This window comes from Phalaenopsis equestris, unplaced genomic scaffold (genome assembly GCF_001263595.1).
Source record: "Phalaenopsis equestris unplaced genomic scaffold, ASM126359v1 Scaffold000380, whole genome shotgun sequence".
NCBI classification, from domain to species: domain Eukaryota; kingdom Viridiplantae; phylum Streptophyta; class Magnoliopsida; order Asparagales; family Orchidaceae; genus Phalaenopsis; species Phalaenopsis equestris.
In genome coordinates, this window is record NW_018164822.1 from 96,869 (window position 1) to 124,304 (window position 27,436).

Below are 27,436 nucleotides of genomic sequence, written 5' to 3' on the forward strand. Positions count from 1 at the left end.
GTTTAATTATTGTTTAATTATAACTTCTAAATCACACAAAAAAATTAAGTGTATATATATATATATGGTTATACTTGGTGTGATTCAATTTGCTCAACATCCCAATTAGTAGCGAAGTAGGGGTGTGGTTAAAATGAATTTGAACTCTTGAACATTGAGGTGTTTGTGGAAAAACTCTAAAGTTAAGCACACATTTACAACAACATTCTTAGGATGGGACATTGAGTGAGGTTATTCAAATGGGATAAAATTGTGAGACCATTATACCAAAGTGAATAATGTTATGATGGTTAAAGTTTTGGGCTGATACATGTCATTGAGAAATGACATTAAATGGGTATTAGATAGGGCTTGTAATTTTCGTAATTGTCACGAGTGCATAAAGCATCCTATATAATATAATTCTATAAACAAACATTGAATATTATAGTTCATATTTTATAATAACTAAAAAAAAATTGACTTTAAATAGGTTTAAATTTTGGCCCAAAATTAAATACTTTAATTTAAAATTTTTTAATTTATTTTGTTCTAACTGGACTTACTAGTACCTATGACAAGAGAAATAAAAGAAAATTAAGAAAGGTTTTTTTTTTAATGGCTAGCAAAGAAATATTTAAGTATTAATATAATTAAAGTTAATTTGGGCACTCAAACACTATTTCCATTTTAGTTATATCACTTCATTTCTCATGTCAGAAAAAAAGGAATTTACTTATGTATGAACAAAAAGTGTATGAGAAGAAAAAAATGTGCATAATATGGGAAAATGTGCCAGGGGTGAAGAGGTGCCAACCAACGAAAATAACTCCCAAGGGCAGGTTCATATTTTTTTATATTTATCATCCTATAATTTATAAATAGGATCTTTTATGTATAAGGAGACTCGTGACATTTTGGCTCTTTCTTTCTCCTGTAAATAATTATTTAATATATGAAATGGGTTTGAGAGTCCCAAGAACACCCCCCACTTTGCCCCGCTGGGGGTAGTTGCCTCGTCACATTCTCTCTCTCTCTCTCTCACACACACACAGTTCTAATGCTTTACACCTTGGACATGTACCACCAGACAATTATGGATTGAACATATGGTGCCGCGAGCACGGACTTGCTTTAACAAGATGAGGAACACCGAGGAAAATTTTTCCACAAACACTCCTAATAGAGATCACACAAGGGAAAAAAATGTGACATTAAATCCAGACGATCACAATGACTTGCGTGCAACTCCCGTCGGTCGACCCACATCCAAATTTCACCAGCCGAAAGTGTCTAGCTGACCCTAAATTTCAGGTCGTCGGCAAGTTCCACAGAACAAGTTCCAGACAATATGAAATCTTCCAAACTGACTGAAATCCAAGTCATCGCTACAATTCACGTCACCTACTGGGGAAGTTGTCGAAAGCTTCACCAATCGCTGAAAATCCCAGTGAGTTGCAGAAAATCCGACCGGCCAAAATCTGCAACATCCTGCTGACCGAAAATTTTTGTCCAGTGAAAATAACTCTGTCGACCGACACATCTGCCAATTGACAAGATGTGATCGAAAAAATCAGCTATTGAAGAATGGAAAGCACATGCAGTTTTTATGGTTGTTAAAGGATAAACGGACAACGACAGACTTATTCACGTTGATGCAGCCAAAGTTCTTCACTTGAACTCCGACAAATTTCTTCCCGCGAACGGATGAAAACAAACTTCTTCATGCTAACAGTGGCAAAATTCCTCATTTGAATGCTGACAAACTTCTTCCTGCGGATGGATGATGGCCAAAACTCTTCATCGAATGACCAAAAAATTATGGCGATCGACAATTTCGAGCTACCAAAAAATTTCGACGACCAAAATTTTTGGCAACTGACAATTCTGGGTGACCAACAAATTCTAATGACCAAAAATTTCAGCGATGGACAATTCTAGACGATTAAAAAATTTCGATGAACAAAAATTTTAGCGACTGACAATTCCCCATGACGACAAAAATAAAGTAGACGACCGAAAATTCCGGTAATCGACAATTCAAGACGATAAAAAATCTTGGCGACCGAAATAAACTGGGTATCCAACAATCTTATATTATTTTATTTTACTTTTCTCTAAAATATATATGTTAATACTTTTAATAATGTTTACTTAGGTTCGGCTGACACTGAGGGCACTCGAAGAGTTCACATGCAACACTCAGAGAATTAGAATCCAACAAAGCAAACAAAAGTCTTATCTCTTGAATGAGCAAACTATCGACCCTCAATGCCAAACATAAAAATCATGTCTCTAAACTCAAAGCAGGTAAAAGCTCTGGAGGTTGTTCTTCGCTCAGTAGCGACAAGCTCTGCAAAGAGTACAACACAAATCTTCCCAACAATGACTCATGTAAGACCTAGAGAAAAGTGAGGTTTGACTGAGGTGATGAACTGACCGAGCAAACAAAACACGGGCTTTGTAATACTTGAGCCAAGTAGACACCGAACTAAAATACATAAAAAAATGACTAATGGTCTTTCTGAAGATCTGAATCATCAACCAGCTCAAAACGTTCAATTGTCGCAATCAAATTGTGTCGTAATTGTAAGAAACAAAATAAGCAAAGGTAAAAACTTATCGAGAGCTTTATCTATTTGTTGAATAAATTATCAACACTTCTTTATATGTGTTGACTAAGTGGCAAATTAAAAAAATCGTCCAAGTAAGGCCTCAGGAGAGCAATTCGGGACCAAAAAAACAAAGCTTTGAGAGACGCCAAAATTAAGGAAGTATAATTGGTGCATTATTATGATTGTATTTTTGACATATTTATAGTCTCTCATTCTTATTGCAACTTCACTTCTAAGAATTAATAAACTTTGGGGCATTTGAGTATGACCAAAAAGTGCATTGTAAGATGAAAATGTGTCTAATATGTGAAAGGGTGCCAGAGTTGTGAAGATGTGCCAATGATGCCAGAGTTGTGAAGATGTGCCAATGAAAATAATTCTCAAGGTCATGCATATACTTTTATATTTATAATCTATAAATAGAAGATCTTTTATGTATAAGAAGACTCATGTCATTTTGACTCTATTCTTCTTTGTAAATAATTTTTTAATATATGGAATATGTCCAAGAACTCGAGGAACACCCCCACTTTGCCCCGCTGGGGGGCAGTCGCAGCGTCCTCTCTCTCTCTCTCTCTCTCTCTCTCTACCTTAGGCATGTATCACCGGACAACTTTGGATTTAACAATTTCCTTTACAAGTATATATAAACATAACTTTTTAATCTGCAAGTGCTGAAGTACATAAAGTTATCAGCTTTTTAATGTTTTCAATTTTAGTGACTTCTTACTAGGGGTGTAACTAGTTTATATTTTGAGCTCAAAAAGTGTGTTCGTGTTCAGCTTGTTTGCTTAACGAGCCGAACACGAGCTGTTCACTAACAAAGAGTCATTTTAACAACCCTAATCGTGTAGCCATAAGACAATAAGGGTTTGAGCAAGAGTTAAAAATTATTATTTATATTAAAACATCATTTGAATCTAATTTAATAATTTTTATTCTATTTTCTTAATCAATATTTTAATTGATCATAAATCTTTGTAGCCTTGTAGTCAATTAGAATTTTTTAAAATACTACTTAATATATATATAAACTTGAGCCAAAACGAGCCGAACACGAGTTGTTTGCGAACAACGAGCCGTTTTGACAGCCGTACTTCTTACAGTGATTTTTAATACCATCTGTTAGCATCTTTTAATATAATATATACACATTAAACATTAGCCCATCTATTATTGAAATCATTAACAATGTATTAGAAATAGACTAATCAAAAGCAGATCATAAAGTTAAGTGATAACTATCATTCTAAACATCAATAAATAAACTTCATTTGAAAATTCACCTAGTTAAATGATAGATGAAGGAGCGTCCTCCAGAAATAACTTAACTTTTCTTATATATTACTAAATAACTTTGAAATTGAGATTATTCTACTAAGGTTAGCAGCACAATATCAATCAAAAGTAATTGAAATCGGGCAGAACTAAGATTTTTTTTTATTTACTGAATTAAATTTATTAATTTAATTTTACATATTCTTTTTTATAACTGAATATTTAGATTAGGAATATGTATTATTAAGTTACCTAAAATCGATTGTACAAATTATTATATATTATTAGACTGCCTAAAATAGATTGTATGGACTATTATTTATTAGAATGAAAGCCGAGAAAAAAAGCATTCAGACAATTTACTCAAAAGATTGACATACAATGAGACGAAGAAAGTATATAGAAGAAACCAAAAGTTTTGTGAAGCAAAAGGAGAAATGCCTAACAAAATTAAGTTTTCTTACAGGAAAATTAGACAAGGCAGCAGAAGCACATATACTGAACTGAATAAGAAAAAAGAAGATGATTTCAGGTATCACTTTTAAATTTTATATATTTAAAAAATTAATACTAAATTACCTTCATACCTTCATTTATAATAATGCCACACAAATCTCAAGGAACACAACAAAACCTACTTTTAGCTTTCAATAAGTGCCAGTTTGTGGTGGTTACAGCCTTTTAAAGAAGTATAATATTCTCCTTCCAAATAATCGAAGAAATTTCCGGACAACTATTTTTTAGCACATTTGCTTATTAGAAAAAAACTTGTTCTTTCAGAAATTTCTGAAAAGGTGCAAAAAAAAAAAAGTGACAACAATCTAAAATGCAAAGAATAAAAAAGCAGTTCCAACCAAATCATAAATCTCATAAGTTGCCACATCTTTATAAGATAAAGAGTATTAGATACCCAACTAAGAAAGATTTAAGCGTATGACACTTATTCACCAAAAGGAAAACAGGAAGATGTAAACCAAAGAAAACGATCAACTATACACAAACCATATAACATAGTTTGTTTCCATTCATCCATCGTTGCTTGCAGCAGCAATGACAGCCTACGATACATGAAGCTGCAAACAAACAGCAACAACAACCTCAAAGATCCACTGTCGACGGTCAAGACAAATTTTAATTAACCAATAGCTGACAATAAGTGTCTTTCAGTGGTTAATCAAGGTTACTAATGTTCGGACATTTGGCAGACTGGAGGCATGTTAGTCCATGGATAGGACTCCAGTGAAACCGTAGATGATAGTCCAGCAGGTAGAAGTACACGTTCTTCGCGCAAGCTCTCGCCCGAAGGTGCAGCTATAAATTCACTGGTGTTTCGAGAATTTCCAATAAACCAACCTGATCCCAGTAGAACATCAGGTCTCAGGAAATCAGGCAAATTTGGAGCATATTTGTCCTGTTCCTCACCCAGCATTGTTGCCTCTGAACCTGCAGAAAACATATTCACAGGTCACTCGAGTACCAGGGAGAAATTAAGAGCAAGAAATACTCACCCGTAGGTGTTTCACAAGTTGATCTTTCATTAAATGTGGTTGTAATGGTTGGGTTGCACTCATTGAAAAGAGAAACAGCTGATAGACAAAAGGGGGAGGTTGGGTCCCTAATCTCTTCTTCCCATTTGACTGCAGTTGTTCCCGTCATGGAAGCTACGGCATGATCGAGGCTTGTCTCAAATGATTGTTTCTTCCCAGTGCTTATTGCCTGTGATTCCAGAACCAAATCTTGTAATAAACCTTTGTTTCTTGGTGAAGCACAGTCGGACTGCACTGAGATATTTTCAGGAGACTGGATGTAAGTATCAACTGCATCAGATGAGGATGCAAACAAAGAAGACGTGTTCCAGTCAATATAATCAGGTTCTGGATATTGGAGTGAAGGGAGCTCCATCTTCACAGCCCCTGGAAGGAGCCTTGAAGAGGATAAGTTGCCATTTGATAAGGCAGGGTTGCCGGGTACCGAGCAAATGAAAGGTGCCAGGTTCTTGCACTCAGGATCGGGGTCGTAGGGATAAACTAACCCGGAGTTCAAATGATTTGTTTCAGCATTCATATTCGACAACTCAAATGCAGGAATCATACTGCTATGGAGAAGATGGTAGACTGGAGAGCAGGTTTCAGATTCCCAGGCCAGCTTGACATGATTCCCTCCAGAATTTAGGAAGCTGCGAGTATAATAACCAAGACCATGCCTTGGGATGCCTGTAACAGGATTGTCTGGAAAAAGTGGTGGATAAGATACTGGTGCAGGATTAGCTTTGTAAGGACGATATCTAAATTCTGGAGTTCCATTTATAGTTTCAGTTAAAACTTCAATGTTCTGTTGGTCACTACTGCTGAGCTCACTGGAACTCTGAATCGGTTGATCATCATTTGAAGTTTGAAAGCTGACCTTAGTCGGGTATAGTGGCAAACCAGCTCGCGATCGCCTCTTGATGCGGGTGTTCCAGTAGTTTTTTATTTCATTATCTGTACGCCCAGGAAGCTGGGCAACAGTTTGGCACAATTTAGATTAAAAAAAATAAAGGAAAAAACACCTACAGTAAATTCATGCAAATCTTAAATGCGTGTAGCAACGTTCGGCGATACTAAAAGACTGGCAGAAGCAGATAACGTAATACTCAATTTTTTTGAAAAGATACAGGTACAAGTACGCAAATTAATTATATCTAAAATTTTAACTTTCCTTAAATTAAAAATCATTTCATTGTGTTCTATTCTTCAGATCAATCATTTTGATTTATAAAACTATATACTAGTCTCCAAAAACGAAAAAATTATTGAATTTGTATCCTTTTTGATAAGTTTTTCTAAAGTTTTAAATTAAAGCTACGGTCACCTACCCATTTAGCGTAGCTTCCAGTAAAATTTTTAGTTTTTCCATTTTACCGCACATGCAACAAATGATTTAAAATTTAAGGGCTGTGATAATTTAACTGATATATATTTATATATAAAAGTTAAGTAATTAACCTGCATATATTACCCACCCCGTGAGATTCGGTAAAGAGGAAAGAGAGAGCTGGGAAGAGAAATCTGAGAAGAGAAGGGAAGGAAGGAGAGGAGAGAAGGAGAAGAAGAGACTAGGAGCAAGGGAAGGAAGATCAAGAAAGTGGGAAGGTACGAAAGTTGATTTTTTTTAAAATCTAAATTTAGATTTTTGGGATTTTTTCCTATAAATCAATTTTCCTTCGAGATTGTAGGTTTTTATGCTTTTCTGAATAATGATTTTATGCTTGTTTACAAAAGATATTTCGGGGGGTGGGATGGTGGACTTTTTCAATAGAAGAATCGTCACGGGAACGATTTATAAATTTTAATATAAAAAATAATTTTTTTCAATATTTTGCATGTATATTTATACATAAATACATATAATAGATTAAAGTTTGGAAATGCACAGTATGAAATTTTTCGTATTATGAAATGTATAATTACAGTTTTATTCATGGATAAAGAGTCAACTAAAATTTTGGTTAATACAAACTTGCAAGTAGTGCCTTTTAATTGTATAAATGCTTTGTTAATTGACGATACTCTTAAAAGAAAGGATCTGATACCTGTAAGTCACTCATTTGTACATACAGTTATTTAGTATACTTGCAAAAGAATTACATTTAATTATGAAAATATGCTAAGCATAAAAAATGTCATGTCATAGTGAAATATATTGGCAGCGATATGTTACATACCTACACAGGCATAGGGAAAAAGAATCCCAAATCGACCCTAAGCTAGTTCAAACTCAATAATGTTGGGTTTCACCTGGACTCTAAACTAAAAAATGTAGCATTCGGGTCGAGTTATAATTATAATAAGTGTGTTTAAAAATGAATAAATAATAATAATAATAAACTTTTGATTGGGTCATTTCGAAGAAAAGCATCCGTCTCCAACAGGTCCCTCTTCTTAAGAGTCGAACTTCTCTTTCAAATCGAATGAGACGAAAGAAAGTGAGAAAAGGAAAAGAAGAAGCAGCGGCAACAGAAGGAATAAGCGGCTCGTACATGGCTGTGACGTCGTTCTATGAGGAGCCACAAATGCTGATGCATTTGTCGCCACAAATGCCATTCTTTAACTCAGCAAGAACCTGAAAAACCTATCCCCACAAATGCTGATGCATAGAGTTTGATAGATGATTTGTCTGAATCGACCCTAAGCTAGTTCAAACTCAATAATGCTGATGCATAGAGTTTGATAGATGATTTGTCTAATGGGTGTTGTTCTAGTTATCATGTGTTGTGTTAGTCATATTATGATTTAGATATTTGGGGATTGTTTAATTGAATAACGTTATCTTAGATGTTGGATTTATCATATATGTTTTAGTTATCACTTAACAAGAAATAGATCTTTGTTATTGCTTTATGTTTTATCTATATCATAATTAGGTGACGTGAAGTTCATAAATTTTGAGGATGCAATTTTTATGAGGGAAAATTGTAATAGTTGTGTTTATAAATAAATAAATAATAATAATTTTTTTTTTTTTTTTTGCATGGGAAGTATCCGTCTCCGACAATTCCCACCTCTTAAGAGTCAAACGCCTCTTTCGAATCGAACAAGACAAAATAGAGAGTGAGAGAAGAAGAAGTAACGACAATTCAAATTAATTAATATAACCATTTTTTGATTGGTACTCGTTCTGTGTTACTATATTAGCAAGATAGGGTCTAATATCACAAACATAGTCCTTTAAAAATCTTTGGGAAATCGAATGCTGAGGAGTCAGGTCAAGAGCTTGTGTAGGGTTTATCACTATAGGACCAGTGATGATAAGAAATATCGCATGGTCACCACTCACTAATTGAATCCTGGTAAAATCTTTTCATAATCTAATCATTTCAATAATGATTTTTGTTTAGAAATTTCAGATGATCTGTATGACCTTTCAGTTGGGAATGCACCTCCTGAAGAAGAAGAAGAAGTCACATATTAAAGACTTAAAAAAGATAAATTTGAGAACTTTAGACAACCCTAAGCTAACTTTTATAAGTTTAATTTTAAATGAACAAGAGACTAATGAGCTTGGAAAGTTACTTGTAGAGTCTAAAGACTTTTTCCTGAAGATATGATAAGATGCCAGGACTAGCTCCCAAGGTGGCCGTTCATAAATTGGAAATACAACCTGATGTCATATCGGTTAAGCAAGCCCATTGACAAATGAGAATGAAGATTGAACAACAAGCAATCATGGAAGTGAAGAAGTTGATTGAGACTGCCTTTATTTGAGAAGAAAAGTATTCCTCCTGGTTAGTCAATGTTATATCAACTAAGAAAAAAAAAACATATTCGCATGTGCATAGACTTCAGAGATCTCAAGAAAGTCTGTCCTAAGGATGAATTTCTTTTACCCATACCTTCACATGCAATTTTCTCCTTCATGAATGGATCTTCGGGCTATAATCAAATCAAAATGGCTCCTAAAGATGAGAGGTATACTGCATTCAGAACCCCACTTGGAGTTTACTGCATTCAGAACCCCACTAGATTTGAATTTACATACCATTATAGATTATTCACGCACCTTTGAAACAAAGTATATTCTTGCCTGCTCCTTTCAAGTATCTAAGCATTCACTTCACCGTCTTCTAGTGATGTTCCCTGTATTATCTTTATGTACATGTTGATCACTCCCACTACATGTGTAACATTTGGACTTGTACATATCATCACATACATTAAAGTTCCGAGCGCTGAAGTGTATGGAGTTTTTTTCTTCTGTGTTTGCTCTACTTCAGATTTGGGCGATAGTTTTTTAGATAGTTTAAAGTGATTGAATACCTAAGGATAGTTCTTTAGATAGTTTAAAGTGATTGACTACCTAAGGAGGTACAAGTTGATTTTATCACACTCATGTTGAACCTGTGTAGGACCTCTTCAATATTTTTTGCCCAAGACGACTTTATAATACCCGTACTCTTGTCCCTGTTGATTCTCATACTAAGGATCATCTTGGTTGAACCTAAATCTTTCATCTCAAACTCGTTTGATAATTGTTTCTTCAAGTCCCAGATATTCTGCATATATACCCTTGCAATCAACATGTCATCCACATATAATACAAGCACGATATAGAAATTATCATAATTTTTTTATGAAACAGCAATAATCTGCTTGACACTTCATGTAACCATTGTTTCGAATAAACCTGTCAAACCTCGTATAGAACTGTCTTAGGGTCTGCTTCAAACCATAAAGGCTTTTCTTTAATCGATAGATCATATTTGTTTTTCATGAAACTTTATATCCCTATGGTTGCACCATATACAACTTTTATTCCAAGTCACCATACAAGAAAACTGTCTTAACGTTCATCTTGCTCCATATGTAGATTTTTGTCTCGTACCAAGCTCAACACAACTTTGATAGTTGTCATCTTTATTACTTGAGAAAATATCTCTAATAGTTCATTCATTTTTGTCGAAAACACTTTACAACAAGTCATACCTTGCAGCACCTGCTACCATCTGACTCTTCTTTCACCCTATAGATCCACTTGTTGTTTAGTGCCTTTTTGTCATCTGGTAGTTATGTCAAATCTCATATTTGAATTGACTTCAGTAACTGTTGTCATAACCTGACTCGGAGCTTAGAATTAACCATGGCGGTATAGACGGTTGAACGGTAAAACATTTTTGGTTGAAAGAGCCACTATAAAAAAATGTGAATTAAAATAAGACAGTTAAATTTACCTCATTTTTGGTTGACTGCGTCTTCTATGCACATTTTCTCTGCTATTATTCATCTTTTAATCAATTAAATTAAGCTTAAAAAATTAATTAAAGCAACAGTAAACTAAATAGAGCTATAGTGAATACTCATACTCCTAAATTATAGTAATTCAACGAAAAAAAAACAATATGCATGTCAGTTAAACTTTATGTAAATTAATCTAAGATCGTGTGAAGATTTGCACTATCTAATAATATTTCTCAATACAATTCTATACATTCACTATCTTTCTATATCTTTTACATATCAATATCTTTCTAATTTATATACATCCGTCACAAAAGTACCGTATCAAAATTATGTCAATTAAGACACATCAATATCAATATCATTTTTTTATTTACGCACAAATATCTTAGTGTTTCTCTGCTAGTACCATGAAGAAGTGACTCCATCATAGTTAAGCATGCACGTGCAAGCATACTATAAATCATTTCATTTACATTCTAAATATCATCCAATATCTTTATTTTATAACATGCATGTGTAGTAAATAAGTATAACTATGCAAATCATTCATATTCATTTATAGACGATCAAATTGAATAATAAGACAGAACAATCATATTCTAGATGCAGAAACAAGTTATATTGACTAATGACATTCTAATGCAAGTGATTTAGATGAAATATAATATTATTACCATAATTTAAAAGTAAAAGCACACACCTGACCCTTATTGATGACTCTTGTAATCACTTGATGTCCCCTATTTAGTGTCTAAAAAAGTAAAACATAATATTTTATCAAATTCATTATTGTTTTTACTCAAAAGTATGAAATATTTCTCAATTACACCCTATTTTAGGTAGTAATATATCTTTTAATTTAATTGGCGTAAGTAGAACTTACCTCAATTAAATTTGTTTGTTTGCTCCTTCCTTGATCACCTCTCCCGATTATATATCCAAAATTCTTATTTAATTAAAAGTATATTAAAATTTTATTAGTCAGACATATATATTAAATTCATAACATGCTAAAGCCTTAACTCGCCAGAACCTTTCTTTGTTGTCGTCGTCATTTTCTCGATCGAAAAGTCAAACTTCTATAGCTTGAATCTTTGATGTCGTTGTCATTTTCTCAATCCAAAAGTCAAACTTCTATAGCTTGAATCTAGATTTATTTAAACCTCACTATTAATAACTACTAATTAATAATATATTAAATTAATAAATTAAAGTTTATAAAGCCTTAACACTGTTCGGCCTAACCCATGCAAATCCACACATCTGCTCCTTCCTTTGCTTCGATCCTTATTCCTTCGATCGTGACTCAAATAAGCATTGTAAGTCCTTGACACCACCTCTTTCACTCTCGACTCTACCCTACACGCAAGATCATCTTGACACCACCTCTTTCACTCTCGACTCTACCCTACACGCAAGATCATCTTCTTCCCCCTGCTTCCTCTTCCTCTTCCTCCTCCTCCTCCTCCGCACGATATCATGTCGGTTGTTGCTCTATGCTTGATAGAGAAGTCGCACGATACCCATGTCGGTTGTTGCTCTATGCTTGATAGAGAAGTCGTCGCCAGACAACGATGTTGCTCTTCTTCTCCTCCTTACTCCTCTCTTCTTCAGTGGTTGGCTAGGGCACGGTCGAGCATCTGTATGCTCGCACAAAGCTTCTCTTTCTCCCACTTGCTGCTCGCGATAGTCTACAGAGCCGCTCGAGGCCTTATCATTCTTGTACGCTCGAGTGAATGAAAGGAATTGTTTGTTGGTAAACCACACATCACCTCTTCCTCCTTCCATCTTGATTTCGATTGGCTAGGGCTCGGATTGAGCCGCACAGATGAGTATGTTGCTTCCTCCAGTGACTTCGATGCCTACCTTTGCACGCAAAGAAACCCGCTGCTTATCCTTCCATTTCTCCCTCTCTGCTCTCTCTCTCTCTATCTGTTACGAACAATCGCTTAAAGATAACCGGGACCATCATGACGATTGATCGAATCCTTGCCACCGCTTACATTTCTTTTCTTTTCCTTTTTTAAGTGGCTAATACAACTACATCTCGTCATCAACGGCAAACTCCCACTTCATTGAGTCTTCAACTTGATGACTTCTCATAACACTCTTGTTCACCCTATCAGTTAACAAAATATAGCATAAAGAAGGAGAATATCTCTGTATTGATTGTGTATCGATAGTGTAACTTTGTTGGATCTTCTGATTTCAGTAACAGGTAACTGAGAAATTTCTTGTGCTTCACCAGATTGAGCAATTATCCTTTCTCCATGTTTTTATTGCTGGTATCTTTTTTCTCAACATACTTAGAGTCTTCAGAAGTAACTGATGGATAATTCTAAGTTCTGTTCCTATCCTTCTACATTTTCATATCAATGAAAGTAACATCACTGCTCCTAATGAATTTAATATTCTAAGAATCCCAGAATTTGTAGTCAAACTCATCTAAGTCATACCCAATGAAAGTGCACTTAACTGATTTCAAATTAAGTTTCCAGATCCTACATCAACATGAACATACGTTGAACAGCCAAAGATTTTCAAATGAGATAGATTTACCTTTCTGTCACTCCAAACTTCTTCTATAAGCCTACATTCAAAGGTGTTGACGGACTACGATTGATCAGATAAGCTGCAATATTTACCGCTTCTACCCATAACTGTTTTGGCAAGCATACATGCAACCGCATACATCTGACAATCTCTGCGATGGTTCTATTCATACACTCAGTCACACCATTCTGTTATGGTGTCCTTAGAATAGTGAACTCATGCCTAATCCCTTCTTATGCACAATAAATCCCGAACTTCTAATCACAGTACTCACCACAATTATCTGATCTGAGACACTTCAACCTCAAGTCCATCACATTCTCAATCATGATATTCCACTTCTTAAACACTTCAAATACATCAGATTTGTTTTTCACATAATACACCTATACTTTTCTGGTGCGATCATCAATAAAATTAAGTATTGGGAACCTCCAGCCAACTAAACTGGAGTAGGACCCCATACATCAATTTGAGCCAACTCCAATTTTTTTAACTTCACCTTTAACATACTTTTAAAAAAAGTAACCTTCATATGTGTGTCATAAACACAATATTCAGAAAAAACCTACTCTATAAATTTTAAAACCATGAAACTGATTCTTAAAAAGTAGGGATTTCATATATTTCTCACTCACATGACCAAGACTGTGTGCCAAAGACATGTATCAATCTTTATTCTAACTACATCAATAGATTTAAACATCTCATTGATCAGGTAAAGAATGTCTTGAATGTTGCCTCGAGCCATCACCATTGCCCCTTTGGTCACCTTCCACGAATCACTTGTGTCCTAACCTTACAAGCTGGCTCATCGAGATCAAATTTCTCTTTAAAGATGAAACATGTCTTAACTTTATTGAGCTTACAGACTCTTCCATTAGACAACAAAATATCCACAATATCGAGACATTGTTATCTCTCAAATGCATCTTCGCTAGATCACTCTGAGTGTAGTTTTTAAACCTCTTTATTAGGGCACACATGAAAAGAGACTCCTGAATCTGCCATCCAAGATTCAACATTATCTAGGGATAAAACTGGAGTCACCTCGAACTTTATTATTGGAGACATTTTTAGAAAGTTTCTTATATGTACCTCCACCACCAACCTTAGGAGTTTTGCGGTTCTTCTTGAAGTAACATTTTTTCTCGCATTTCTAGCATTCACCTCCATTTTTTCTCTCATTGACTTGGACTTTCCACTCTTGCACTTGAATGTTTCTCTACATGTGTTTTTATCAAGATTTCTTCCTCTGTTTTCAACATTCAATGTAGAGTTTGGTTTCACTGCTCATCCTTTTACACACTTCTTCATTTAGCACTAACCTCACAATATCATCATAGTTTAATTTAATATTACATGAAAAGTTGCTCACCACAATGCTGGTACATCCCAACTTTCTAGCAATGAAGATAAAGTAATAGTGCCCTAACCTCGTCATTGAAATTGATGCCCAAAGAATACAAGTAATTTGTCACTGTGTTGAAATTATTCAAATGTTCAACTACCGAATTACCATTCATCGTCTTTATATTGAACAATCTAGTTGAGCCATTTATGACCTTCCACAGTTTGTGGAACGATGTGTTTCATGTGTCTCCATTCTATAGTGCTCTGCTAGTGTTTTCCTACCAATAAAAATTCTACTGTAGTTTTGAAATTGGCTTATGCAATAAAATTTTAAATTAGTAATTTTAATTTTAAAAATTTGTTGTCTTTAATGGAATCTAAATATGTTGGACTAAATCTAAAAGTATTTAGAGAACTTTCTTATTTTGGGTCATACGTGGGCAACAAATAGGACCCTTAAGGCATCTAAATGAAAATAAACATTGAACTGTAATATAAAATTTCAGGTTTCACTAAAATATTGTGTTTTGGGATGTAAATTCTTCATGCTCTTCATATTTCTTGACAAATCGAAAGTGGGAATGTGATAAGTAAATTGGTTTCCATCTATTAAGGACTATGGAGCACAAGCTCCTAGTTCTGTGATATTAAAGAAGTGCTCAAATGCAAGTCTAGGAATCAAACATAGGCATAGTCATTGAGGGCTGAACAGTGTTATGTCTCATAAGTGATCACTAAAACAATTCGATAATAACCAACATATTTTGACGATAAACTTTTTTTTTTTATTTTAAAGACCGCTAACAGACTAAACTGAAGCTAGAACGGCTATCATCCCTTCACGGATAAGTTCTTCGCAAAATATTCATTGATTATGACACTTCTAAAGCCAATACTCCCTCTGATGTCAAATTAGGGCATGCATCCTTCTAATCATAAAGTCAATGAATTGCAACAAATGCAAGATATCCGCAACTATGCCTAAATGAAACAGCCTACCAGTTAGAATATTATTGTACCATAGGTGTGCCAGATGCAAAAGGATAAAAACACACGTGCTACTTTTTTTAGGTTATAATAAAAGCATAAAGCCCAACTAAAACAACACTTTAATTTCTACTTTTTAAGTTAACATCCAATGGGTGTAATCATTCCTTACAAATACAATTGCAGATGTCCTATCACCCAGAAAATAGCAAGATTAAATAAATGGTCGGGCATCTCTATCTAAATCGGTTATTAAAGGTTCCTATCTATTTACTTCTATCTTATCCTTGTCCCATTTATCGGACTTAATAACGCATGCCAAAAAAAATGTCAATTGCACTTGCCAGTTACTAATGAATAACTACTTCATTAAACCAACCCGCATACTCTAGTCCAGGCTGCCTTGTTTAGATAATTCATGTAAACCATGGATGTATTAATATAGCCAAGTCGAAGTCAATCACTTAAATTTTGTGAATAATATGACAAAACACTATCAGTACTTGCATTACTCGTTCTAAGCTGCCTTAATTCAGCACCAAAATGGACATTGCAATAGATAAGTACAATGTGAGTTAAAAAGACGGACCATGGATGCCGTGGTAAAAACCATTAACTATATAAACGACGAAGCCTTGCAGTTTCTGCATATATCCATCAAGAAAGAAAACAGGTTAAACTTTCACTTTCTAAACATACATGATTAAGAATAGCCTACCAGACTCGAACGAAAGCCCCATTTAAATCTTCTTTAACCATCTAAGTATAAATATTAAATGGGGCCAATGTTAATGGAGTTATTTTCTCAAGATTCTAGTAAATTAGTAGCTACCGATAAAATTCATAAAATACTTCACTTTGTACAATGGCAAAGCACATAAACTTGGCATTGCTGAAAATAAAGACCAAATCCACCCACTCACATAATTGAAGTCTTAAAAATGCAAAGCTGAACATGAATACGATAGGGGCATGATCGCCACTACCAACTATCATAGGTTACAAGGCAATTATGAAGCAGATTCTTTAGAATGCATAAAAGATGAAGAACATTCTGTAAATATTGTAAACATAAACTATAGCATGTAAGAATAGAGGTAGGAAAGAGGCTAATCATCCATCGAACAAGCTATCTTCAAAAGTGAACGAAAGATAAAAGAAGTTAAGGGCATTTACATCCATACCACCCAATTCCTATGTATATACATGTATAACACCTAAACTTTACTTTCTATATTTAAACCATCCAAATCTTTCATATCACATAAAAAATACCGTCATTTTAACTTTCAAAAAGTGGATTACACCTTTTCATGTATAGGTAAGGTGGAATGTATGTAAAAATTAAAATTTAGGTGTGGATAAGCAAATATGTAGGAATTGGGTGGTATGTAAGTAAATCTTCCAAGAAATTATCGCTTAATTCATGAAAACGATGCTTACAAGTGCAGCCATCCGAGCCCATCTGTTTCCCATTTTAGAATGCATTTGAATAATAAGCTGCTCCTCCTCTGGACTAAAGGCTCCTTTTTTCAAATGTGGCCTGAGATGATTAGCCCATCGCAGTCGGCAACTCTTCCCACACCTAAGAAGTCCAGAGTGTCTTTGAACGGCATTCCAATTTCCCTCCCCATGTTTCCGGACATACGAGATCAAAAGTGCATCTTCTGCAGTTGTCCAAGGTCCCTTCTTCAAAGTAACCCCTCCTCCTCCTGCCGATGATCCACTACAGCTGCCTTCGTCAGTAGATGATGACTCGACCTGTTCCTTTGACAGCACTAAGTTGTCGCCATCGTTTTCTGAACAGCTCATGTTTTGGGAATCTAACATAACATAGATACACTTCTATTAACAAATAAATGAAGAGAGAAAAATATAACATGCAACTCCAATGAAATTTTAACAAAAAAAAAAGAACTGCAAGTACATTCATTTGATAGCATATCACATCAAATGCAAGATAAGTTTCAAATAAAAGCAGAAAACATAAAATGATCCATCTCCTAAATTTTAATCCATGTCAATCAAAATGGAATCCATTCTAACTCTAAAACTTCCACTGCTCTGTGAATGAAAATATCTACTAAGAGCATACAATCCATAACAATTAAATTAAATGTATTTAGTCGACCTAAAAGCACAATCTCAGATGAGGTACACAAAAACAGGTAAAATTCGGGGAAATAGGAAACAAGAGGCTTGTTAGGGAAAGGAAAAAATACAAGGAGAAAGAACGAAAATGTGTATAAACAAAATACATAAATCAATTCTTAGTATAAAAAGCTACCACAAAATTATTAGAATTTGGTAAACTAGTGCAAATTCTGAAGTTCATATCACTGTTCCACAAATACGGATAACATCAACATAAATGAAGTTTAATAGAAAAAAATCTAACAAATTAAATTTCTACAAGATATGCAAAAATACCATGTAAGAATAATGAAACAAAATGATGGAAAAACTAAGAGCTTGTCACGGATCACTTTTGAATTTTATATTTTGTTTTGTTTTTAGATTCATTTTAAAAACATGATTGTTTAGAGTATTCTTAGAATTTTTTTTTTAATTTTTTATCTTCAAAAATAAATTCACTTATTTTTTAAAATTCTCAAAATATTTAGAAGTTATTTTCAGTGTTTTTAAAAACAACTCAACTTTTTATAACTTACAAAACACAGCCCATTTTAAGTAAAAACATAAACAAAATAAGATGAAACTAAAAAATAAAAAACTAAAACTAAAAGTGATCCCTAACAGCCACTAAGGCCCCATTTGGGGTCATTTTAATTTTATGCTTTTATTTTTATTTTTATTTTATTTTGTTTATGTTTTGATTTGAATTAAAATATAATTGGTCGTGGTAGTTGTTTTTAAAAATGCAAAACATCTTATTGGTGTTATGAGTATTTTAAAAATAAGCTGATTTGTTTAAAAAAAACATATATAAATTATACCAACCAAATAAATTCAAAAATAAAAGTAAAAATGAAAACATAAATGATGTCAAATGGGCCTAAAGGGGTTGTCTAGGATCACTTTTGTTTTTTTTATTTCTATTTATTTTATTTTTATTTTATTTTTTTATATTGTGCTTTGAAACAAGACATGTTTGGTATGTTTTAATAAAATATGATTGTTTTTAAAGCACTCAATATACCCAAAAGTTATATTAAACGATTTCAAATCATGTTTATTTATTTTTATAATTAAAAAAATATTTTTAGTATTCTCAAAAATATGTTTATTTATTTTTATAAATAAAAAATAAAAATATATTAAAAACAGTTTAAATAAAAATAGTTTTAAAAACAAAGGGAAAAATAAAAATAAAAAAAAAATGATAACAAAAAATAAAATTGAACCCAAACAAGCCCTAAGGGGTGGTTGCTTGGAATCAATTTTATTTTAATTTTTTAACTTGTGCATTCAAAAATAGTAAAAATAACAAAATAATATGTTTGTTTACCTTTTTTACCTGTTTTATTTGAAAATACATTTTAATTTATTTTTAAAAACACTAAAATAAAGTTCTATTTTTTTTTTCCACTTAAAACACACTTTTCTGTGAATAGACCTTACACCCCACTGAAGTCCCAACATTAAGCTTTCTTCCAACAGGAGTTTTTTTCCTTGGGAAAAACTAACTTCTCTCAAACAACCAATCTTGATTCCTCTTTTATATCAAAAATAGTCAAAACCTTCTTTGCATCTATGAAACTGATTTTGAATTTTTAGAATGTGCTTAAAGATCAAATCTAGTGGCAAGACATTGTGGGGATAAAAAAAGATACAGAGAAGGTAAAATCGATGGAAATTGGACGGGCAAAAGTCATGATTGTTGGGCGGGGGTCAGAAGGTTCAACCATGCATTCTCTTCAAGATACACCCTTGCCACTTGAAGAAGAATAGGCTACAACACTCAAAGTAAATGAAAACATAGAAAAAATAACTTCAAAAAACATAAATCAAAGCAAAATATCCACATCAGTCTCTAAACAATAAATTTATATTAAGACATAAATTAAAACCCTATTTTAATTATAATATTATAAAAGATGGGGGCCCAAAAGGCTGGCAGCAGCCAATAGACGGAAAAGTTCAGCAATTGGACTCCACAGAACGGGAGTTAGTCCCGATCGGATCATACGTGCACAAAAGATCGCAAGGTTTATTTTTATGTCACTCTCCACGAGTAGGAAAGAATTCGTTTTCTTCTTTCGGAACATCCAGATCCTCATAATTCAATAATGAGTTGAGAACATTAAATATAGTAGATGTGTTTAGATTTTAGTAGAGGTGCGTTTATTCATTGATTGATAAATACAATGTGTCTCATAATAAAATAATGTATGTTGTGAAGTATGAAACTATTGTACACATAAATGTTTGTATTTGCATGTTAGGAAAATGAATTTACCCCCTTATGGTACTGGTTGAAGATGCCGATGTACTCGAGTGTGTAGTTGTTTTACCTACCACCTAAGACAATTGTGAGATTTAGATGACTAACAGTTGTGTTGACGAGAGAGTATTGGTCAAGTTACGCATCCTACCAACTCAAATAATTGTAAAATTTAGATCACTAAATATTGTACAGACGGGAGAGTATCGGCTAGGGGTGAGTAGGTACCTTTTTATTTTGGAAACTCATATAATTTAGATCATGAATCATTGTGCCGACAAGATAATATCTGTAAGGAGTGTGATAGGTTATATTTGACGGTGCACCTAAGATGGATGTAAGAGTCAAGAGTAAGAAGTATACTAAAGTTTTAAGAAATTACATCTCAAAAAGTAAAGTAAAAGATAATTCAAAAAGTAAAGTAAAAGATAATGCATGTAAAAATCCTAGATTTCTTCCATGAACAAGCATCATGAATATATGATATAAATTATTATATGATTTTCTAGAATATATTAGAATAAACTAGCATACATATTGTCTTCTTTTATTGGGGTTAATGTAATTTAAAATTGTGATTACTCCACTGGATTATCTTGGATAACACATTAAGGTGTTTAATATATTTTCAATGCTAAATTTTGAAATAAAAGATTAATACTTAAAAGAATGTTTACAAAATGCCAGATCAGTAACAAGAAAAATAATTTTTTTTATTTGTTAATTAAACTATTTTCCTTAGTAGCTCTTTTAAATTATGTTTGGATTATAATCTGTTAGTGATAGAAAATAAATGTAGATTTTAAATTTCCTCATCCGACCGTCTGTTCATTCCAAGTCGTCGGGTCAGTTGTAACAAAAGTGGTATTAGAGAGTTTAAGGAGTGTTTTGTGATATGAGTTTCATGTTAGTTATCTTATATCGAGTATCCTTATGTACTTTTATTTTAGAAGTTGAGTGTTGTGTTAGTTACCCTATTTAGGATATGGCGATGTTATTTTAGTTTTGTTATTATGTTTAAGATATTTGAGAATCGTTAGTTTATTACCTTTAGGAGTGTGTATTATTTGGTAAAAATAAAAAAATTAAAGCGAACCAAGGTCATTTTGATGATTCGATTTTCAATATTTGGTTTTTGGTTCAATTTCAATATTTCATTAAACCAAAAAAACCAAAAAACCGAATAATATTAAGATTAAAAATTTATTCATCAAGAAAGAACTAAACTAAGCATTAGGCATGTTTATTTTAGGTTAGTTTGAATTCTTTTAATTTTAAAGAGATGGTGAAGTGATGAGAAAACAGAAATGAAATTTTAATTTTCATATAAAACCTAAAGTTTTACTTATTTTAGGCCAATTGCTAAATTTCAGATTGCTCCAAACCAAGGAGATAAAAACAAAATTATAATTCGGTTCAGTTTGGATTTGCTTTAGCAGAAGCTTGGTCAGTTCGATTTTTGAATTTTGGATTTCAATTACATTTGCTTTGACAAATGATCCAACCATATTAACAGATTATACACTCCTATTGACCTTCACTTGGTCCATATCAATGCTACCGCTAAAATTATATATCATAGGAAGCATGTACACACCTTCAAAAAATGACACTTCTTTGGACGACCATACAATTTCATTATCTGAAAAACTACAAACATCTATCACAAGTGGTACAAATACTCTGGAACAATTATACATTGATTTATTGTCAAAATACAAAACCACAAACTTCTCAATGAAAATTCAAAAAACATAATTCATCATTCTCATAAAAAAGCTCAAGGAATTAGATAAGCCAAACGGCATGATCGTCTAGTCATACAGTCCAACTCTCGCTAAACTTGGTTTTCTACACATCCCCGAGCTTAGAAGCAATTAATTAATATAGATGGATCAATTTGCAAATTAGTTAAGCCAAATGAAATTGAAATCCAAAATCTAGAAAATTAAATCGATTAAACTTTTTCTAAAACAAATTCAAATCGAACTGAAATATAATTCAATTTTATTAGCTCGATTTAGAGTAAATCAAAATTTAGTTTGACCTAAAAATAATTAAAATTAAGGTTCTATTTTAAAATTAAAAATTTCATTTCTTTCTTATCTACTAACAAAATTTTAATATTAAAAAATTTTAAACTAACCTAAATTAAACATGCCATATATTCAATTTATTTTATTTTAAAATGAATTTAATTTCATAATCTTAATATTCTTTAATTTTTCAATTTTTTTGGTTTAATGAATATTAAAATCAAGACAAAAACTGATACCCAAATGCTAAAATTTTTACAACAAAAAAATTTATTATTTTAAAATTGAATCAAATCAACCAAATAAGCTTAGCTCAGTTTGATTATTTGATTTTGACCAAGTAATGCACAACCCTACTCGAGCCATATTTGAATCTAGTGATAATCTAATGTACAAATTTATCTTAGAAAAAATGCTAACGATGCTAACAACACACATCTGGTCCAATAAGTTGTCCAATCTCAAAAAGGAGAAACGGTATTTAATGATAATTTTTTTTACTAGTCTACTATCAAATGCAAGTGCTCTCATGGACTACTAGCCAAGTCATTAGATCCTCAAACAGCTTCTACAACTCCTCAACTCATTTGATAGGTTGATCGACCGAGAGTACTGATCATAGAAAAAGACTTATAGCATGTTGAATCTTTGTATGGGTCATAATCTAGGTGGGAAATTATCAATCTAAACTTCTTGAAACTCCTCTAAAAAAGCCACACTATCTCAAGTATCAGCTCCTCTATTCGTTACCCCCCAACTTCACTAAGGTTAATCCCACTGGTGCTTCTCTCATAACTTGTAGAAATGTAAAAAGAGATATTATACCTCTCATCTCTATACGAGTACTCATCACCATTGAATTTTTCAGCAGCAAAATGTTACATTTATTCATAGACACGATATCACATCACAAATAATCATGTAGCTTTTCTCCAATAAATATTGTACCAAATATCTCTTGACAATATTGATCTCATTTCCCATTCTTCAATCAAGCTAGATAATATGGTTATGAATACTTCTATCTAATAAGCTCAACTTGTTCAATATTTGTGTAAACAACATGTGCTTGCAACTACTCAATTCATAATGAGACTGCACTCCTTCCCTATCACAATACAATAGGTACGAAAGATGTTCTGTCTAAGCCATTATTGATTTCTCCTGGGCCTTGGTCTAAAGAACTCATCAAATTATAGACATCTCACCATCATCTACGGGTAGATAGCATTTCTCTCCATTTCTCTGCTCTTCATAGTCTCTGATATCTACTTCTTTCACTGTAGCTGCTCAGAAAAGAAAATCACCCTCTTGTTTGGGTAGTTGGATGCAATGTGCTCATATCTATAACACTTGAAGCAGTTCCTAGTTGGAAATGTCTTGGGGGTGTTAGTAATAGCAGTTCTCTTTACTTCCTTTGTTGAATTTTTTTCATAGAAAATGGGCGTTGGCACTCTAACTGGTGTGTTGTTGCCCAACCCAATGGTCGAACACTAATGCTACTGTGTTGCTTCTCCACCTTTAGGGCTAGAGTCTAAACATCCATTAAAGTCCAATAGCAACTATACCACATAGCTAATAGATTGCCTCAATCCTTCAAAATACTAAGCTATGATATTTTTCTTTGGCTCCATCAATTCAGTCATCTATATAAGAAGTTTAAATCAGTGACATACTCGTATACTAATAAACCTTCCTCTTGCACATAGAGTTCCAAAAAGCTATCATGTATGCAGTGCGTTGAGAGATACATTCGTCTTATCTCCTTCATCGTGGATCAGATCTTGATGTTATTTTTTTATCTCACACAAGCGCAAACGCTTCAAATTCTCCCACCATATGAAGACATTGTTTTTTAACTTAATGGTGGCTAGCTTTACCCTTCTATTGAGCAAAACATCTTTGTACTCACAATCGGATAAATCAACCTTCACTCCAAAATAATCTCTTCTCTTCCAATACTCAATGCAAAATTGATATAGCACCGGCTCTTTGTGGCTTAAGACATCTTGATGGAAAGGACTTTCTCATCCTCTCCTCCCGATTGGTTATCGATGTTCTTGTGGGTGACTTCTTCGTGTTGCCTTTTTTTCAAAATCAGTAAGCTTTTGTTGCAATTGGAATATTTCACTTTACATTTCTTCCAAGGTAAGGCTTTGAACTCCCCTTTAAGGATTTCTCCTTGGCAACATGGTGGATCTCCTCACTTTAGGTATGAGGCAAAGGTGAAGATTTTGGATCTAGGGTCTGTTGAAGGCTGAGAGTTGGGTGGAGGATACTGGGATGGCTTTTGGTGAAGGTAGTAGACTAGGGTTCGGTTTTAAAAAAAAAGCCTAGGTTTTAAGGCTTTGATACCAAATGACACCGATCTTGATTCTTAGATAATGTGAAAGGATCAAAAGATGAAATAGGATATTCTTGGGTGGGGAATAGGGAAGAAAGAGGTGATGAAGATTGAAATCCTACGCAATCAGAGGCTAGACAGCAATCCAAAAGCAGTAAATAAGTAGGCAATGGATGTAGGTTAAGAAAAGATATTTTTCCGTCTGAGAGAGTTCACCTCCTAAATTTGGGCAGACTATAGATGCAGCATCTGAGAGAGATTGAGGATACAACACTTCAACTATATATGGCCAGAGAGTACAATCTCTATTACATAAAACCAATCCAAAGTTGTCCCAACAACAAGGAAAGAACATATTCAAGTGTCTCATAGCAAAACAAACTCTAATTAGTAGCCTACTTTGGTAAAATAGGACCCCAAGGGGGCCGCCTAGCCCAAGGGGACTAGAGGCGCTAAACCGATCCAGCAAGTCGACTGGTCTCCCAATTTTGAGCTCCACTCCTGAGACACAACTCCACATCCTGCTCAAACAAAAACCTGCATCAATTGTTCTTTACATCGCACAAGCGACCTACTCCCTACACTCTTTAACAACTCTCTGTGAAATCCTAATCACTGTTAAGGAAATTGCTACAGAAGCAATTGTCTTAGTATTACTATAACAATTTATCCTCACATTAGAAGCAACTGTGAATAATTATATCAAATCTCCACATCCAAATCTCCTCCGCATCTCTATTTCACGAAACATAAGAATGTAAACCTAGTAACCAAAAGTGATCAATATCTCGATGGGTTAGAGTTGGGGTTATTACAAGTTGTATCAAAATATTACACCAACCGAAAGATGAGAGCTAAGTGTCATACATAACAAAATACTATACCATGGGAGCCACCCCCTGAACTAAAGATGAACAAAGTGCTACATGATGGGAGCCACCTCTTGAATTAGTAGCGGTCGCCTCTAGAATCCTATCTAACTTGTCGATGATTCTGGATTTAGAGCACTCACAAGGAAGTCAGTTACTTAAGTGGAGAAGATAATGAAACCCCTTAAATAGCATGAAGTTGAAATATTAAACATTGAGATGCCTTCTGGTGTAATGGTTAGAAACTATAAAGTTGAGCGCGCTCGAGCAGAAACACTCCAATGATGGGTAACCTCACAAGAAGTTACACCAATAGAACAAAACCATGGCACCATTAGATCATAGAGAACAATATCTTGATAGGTAATAGTTGCAGCTCTTATAAATAGTATTAGAGCAATACATTAGACTGAAGATGAGAACTATGTGTCATACATAACAAAAATGCTACACCATAGGAGCTACCTTATGAAACCAAGACCGGGGAGGGCAACATGCTACATAGTAGGAGCTACCTCTTGAACCTATAAAGGTCACGTTTAGAATCATATTTGTCTGGTGAATGATTATGGGTTATAAAAACTGATAAGAATGTTAATTACTTAAGTAAATATATTGAAGCTAAACTCTTAAACAATCTATTCTTCAATAAAGCCCTAGAAGATCAAAGAATCTATGTGCTTCAATAAATTCAAAATGTAGACACAGGACCAAAGAAGTTATCTCAGTTTTAATATGAAACCTAAGGATGAACCAAACATATTCTATCATTAATAAGTCAATCTAACCACCAAGTATTGGGTGGGTCAACAACTTATTGCCATCGATCTTATTAGGCCCCAAAGATGAGCTCATTGGCTAGCTTCCTTCAACCAGGCCCACCAAATTCGAAAACATTAGGCAGAATGTTTACTCAGTTTTCTAAGAAATTCATTGAGACAAATCAAGATTATTCCCTCATCATGTACACTAGAACTAAAGTTAGGAAAGCGGAAAATCCAAATTTCAAAACTATCATCATCAAATTATCAAGCACAAGTTAATAAACTAATGACGACCTTCATTATACCCAAAAAATAATTGCAGTCAAGTAAATGAAACTCCAATCTGACACCTGTTTTATGGGCTAAGATCCTCCACTCAAATACAACACATATTTCTCACAGTCAGAACGCATTATCTATCAAGGAACAATCTACAATAACACAAGTTTGCAGATCAAAGTTCAACCAAAACTTTGCATCTACATGTCATAGCATTATTGGAGGTTTGCAAAGTCGAAATCCTCAACGTGACATTCAAACAAGCTCTTAGAGATCTACTTTGTTAAATAGCTTGCAACAAATATGTTCCACCTTAGGTGCACGCCATATTTGTTAAGGGACATTTCTTGACCACCTCATTCACTCTGCAAAATAAATCAATCAACATGGCAATAGCATGAATGTGAATATTCGCAAATTGAAGCTAATTTATTTCAATCATCGTACAAGCCACCTTAACAACTTATGATCCTAAATTGAACCATACCAATGCATATGAAGCATCAAAATTACCTATGAATGATTCGTCCATGATCGAAAACAATGAATTGTCAGCACTACACATGTAATTTGAACCGGAATCGCCCAAACCATCATTGAAGTTGATTAAACAAACACAGATCACAAAAAAAATTGTGCAAGCGCATTTGGAACATCAAAATTTCCTAAGTATGAATCTTCTGCAATTGAAAGGAGCATGCACGATGAAATCGACAGGCTATCGACACAACACACCTAACTTAGACTAAAATTGTACTGATTGTCTTTAAAGTTTTCACAAACGACACTATCATAAAATGAACTGCGTCAATACATCTGGAATATAGAAATTATCTACAAAGGACACCCATATTGCCATGCTTTTATACATGAGTTAACGACAAATAATTTGAGAGGTTTAGAAAATAATTAATAAATAAATAAATAAATAAATAAATAAATAAATATGTCCTCAATATCTTCACTATCAAGCCACCACTTAAGCATTTTTTTGGTTCATACCTCCATGCCCCTTCCAACCAATCAAAACAAAAGAAAAGGAACATTTTTTTACCTCTAAAGCTATATTGATTGGCTTTTCTCGAAAAAACACAGCCAAACTATATGCACTACCATCATCTTCTTCTACCAGAATAAATTCTCTCATTTAGGTCGCAGCCCAGCGCTTCCCAGCTCTCTCTCCCATCCGCTTGCAGCTACCCATAACTCCAACAGCCGCAGCTTCCCCAAGCCTCCTTTTTCGCCCGTCAAAGGCATC

The 27,436-nt window shown here is 33.7% G+C and overlaps 1 protein-coding gene across 3 annotated transcripts in view; it reads right to left on the minus strand.

Moving 5' to 3' along the window:
- Nucleotides 1–4,756: 4,756 nt before the first annotated feature.
- LOC110026576 (transcription factor GAMYB-like) overlaps nt 4,757–27,436 on the minus strand; it is a 41,097-nt gene continuing 18,417 nt past the window's right edge. For all 3 annotated transcript variants that reach the window (XM_020727557.1, XM_020727558.1, XM_020727559.1), the window contains exons 2-4: nt 16,925–17,304; nt 5,381–6,368; nt 4,757–5,315 (exon numbers count right to left, since the gene is read on the minus strand). In XM_020727557.1, the coding sequence (XP_020583216.1) occupies nt 5,056–5,315; nt 5,381–6,368; nt 16,925–17,293 (1,617 nt within the window). In that variant the 5' untranslated portion in view covers nt 17,294–17,304 and the 3' untranslated portion in view covers nt 4,757–5,055. The remainder of the gene's footprint in view (nt 5,316–5,380; nt 6,369–16,924; nt 17,305–27,436) is intronic.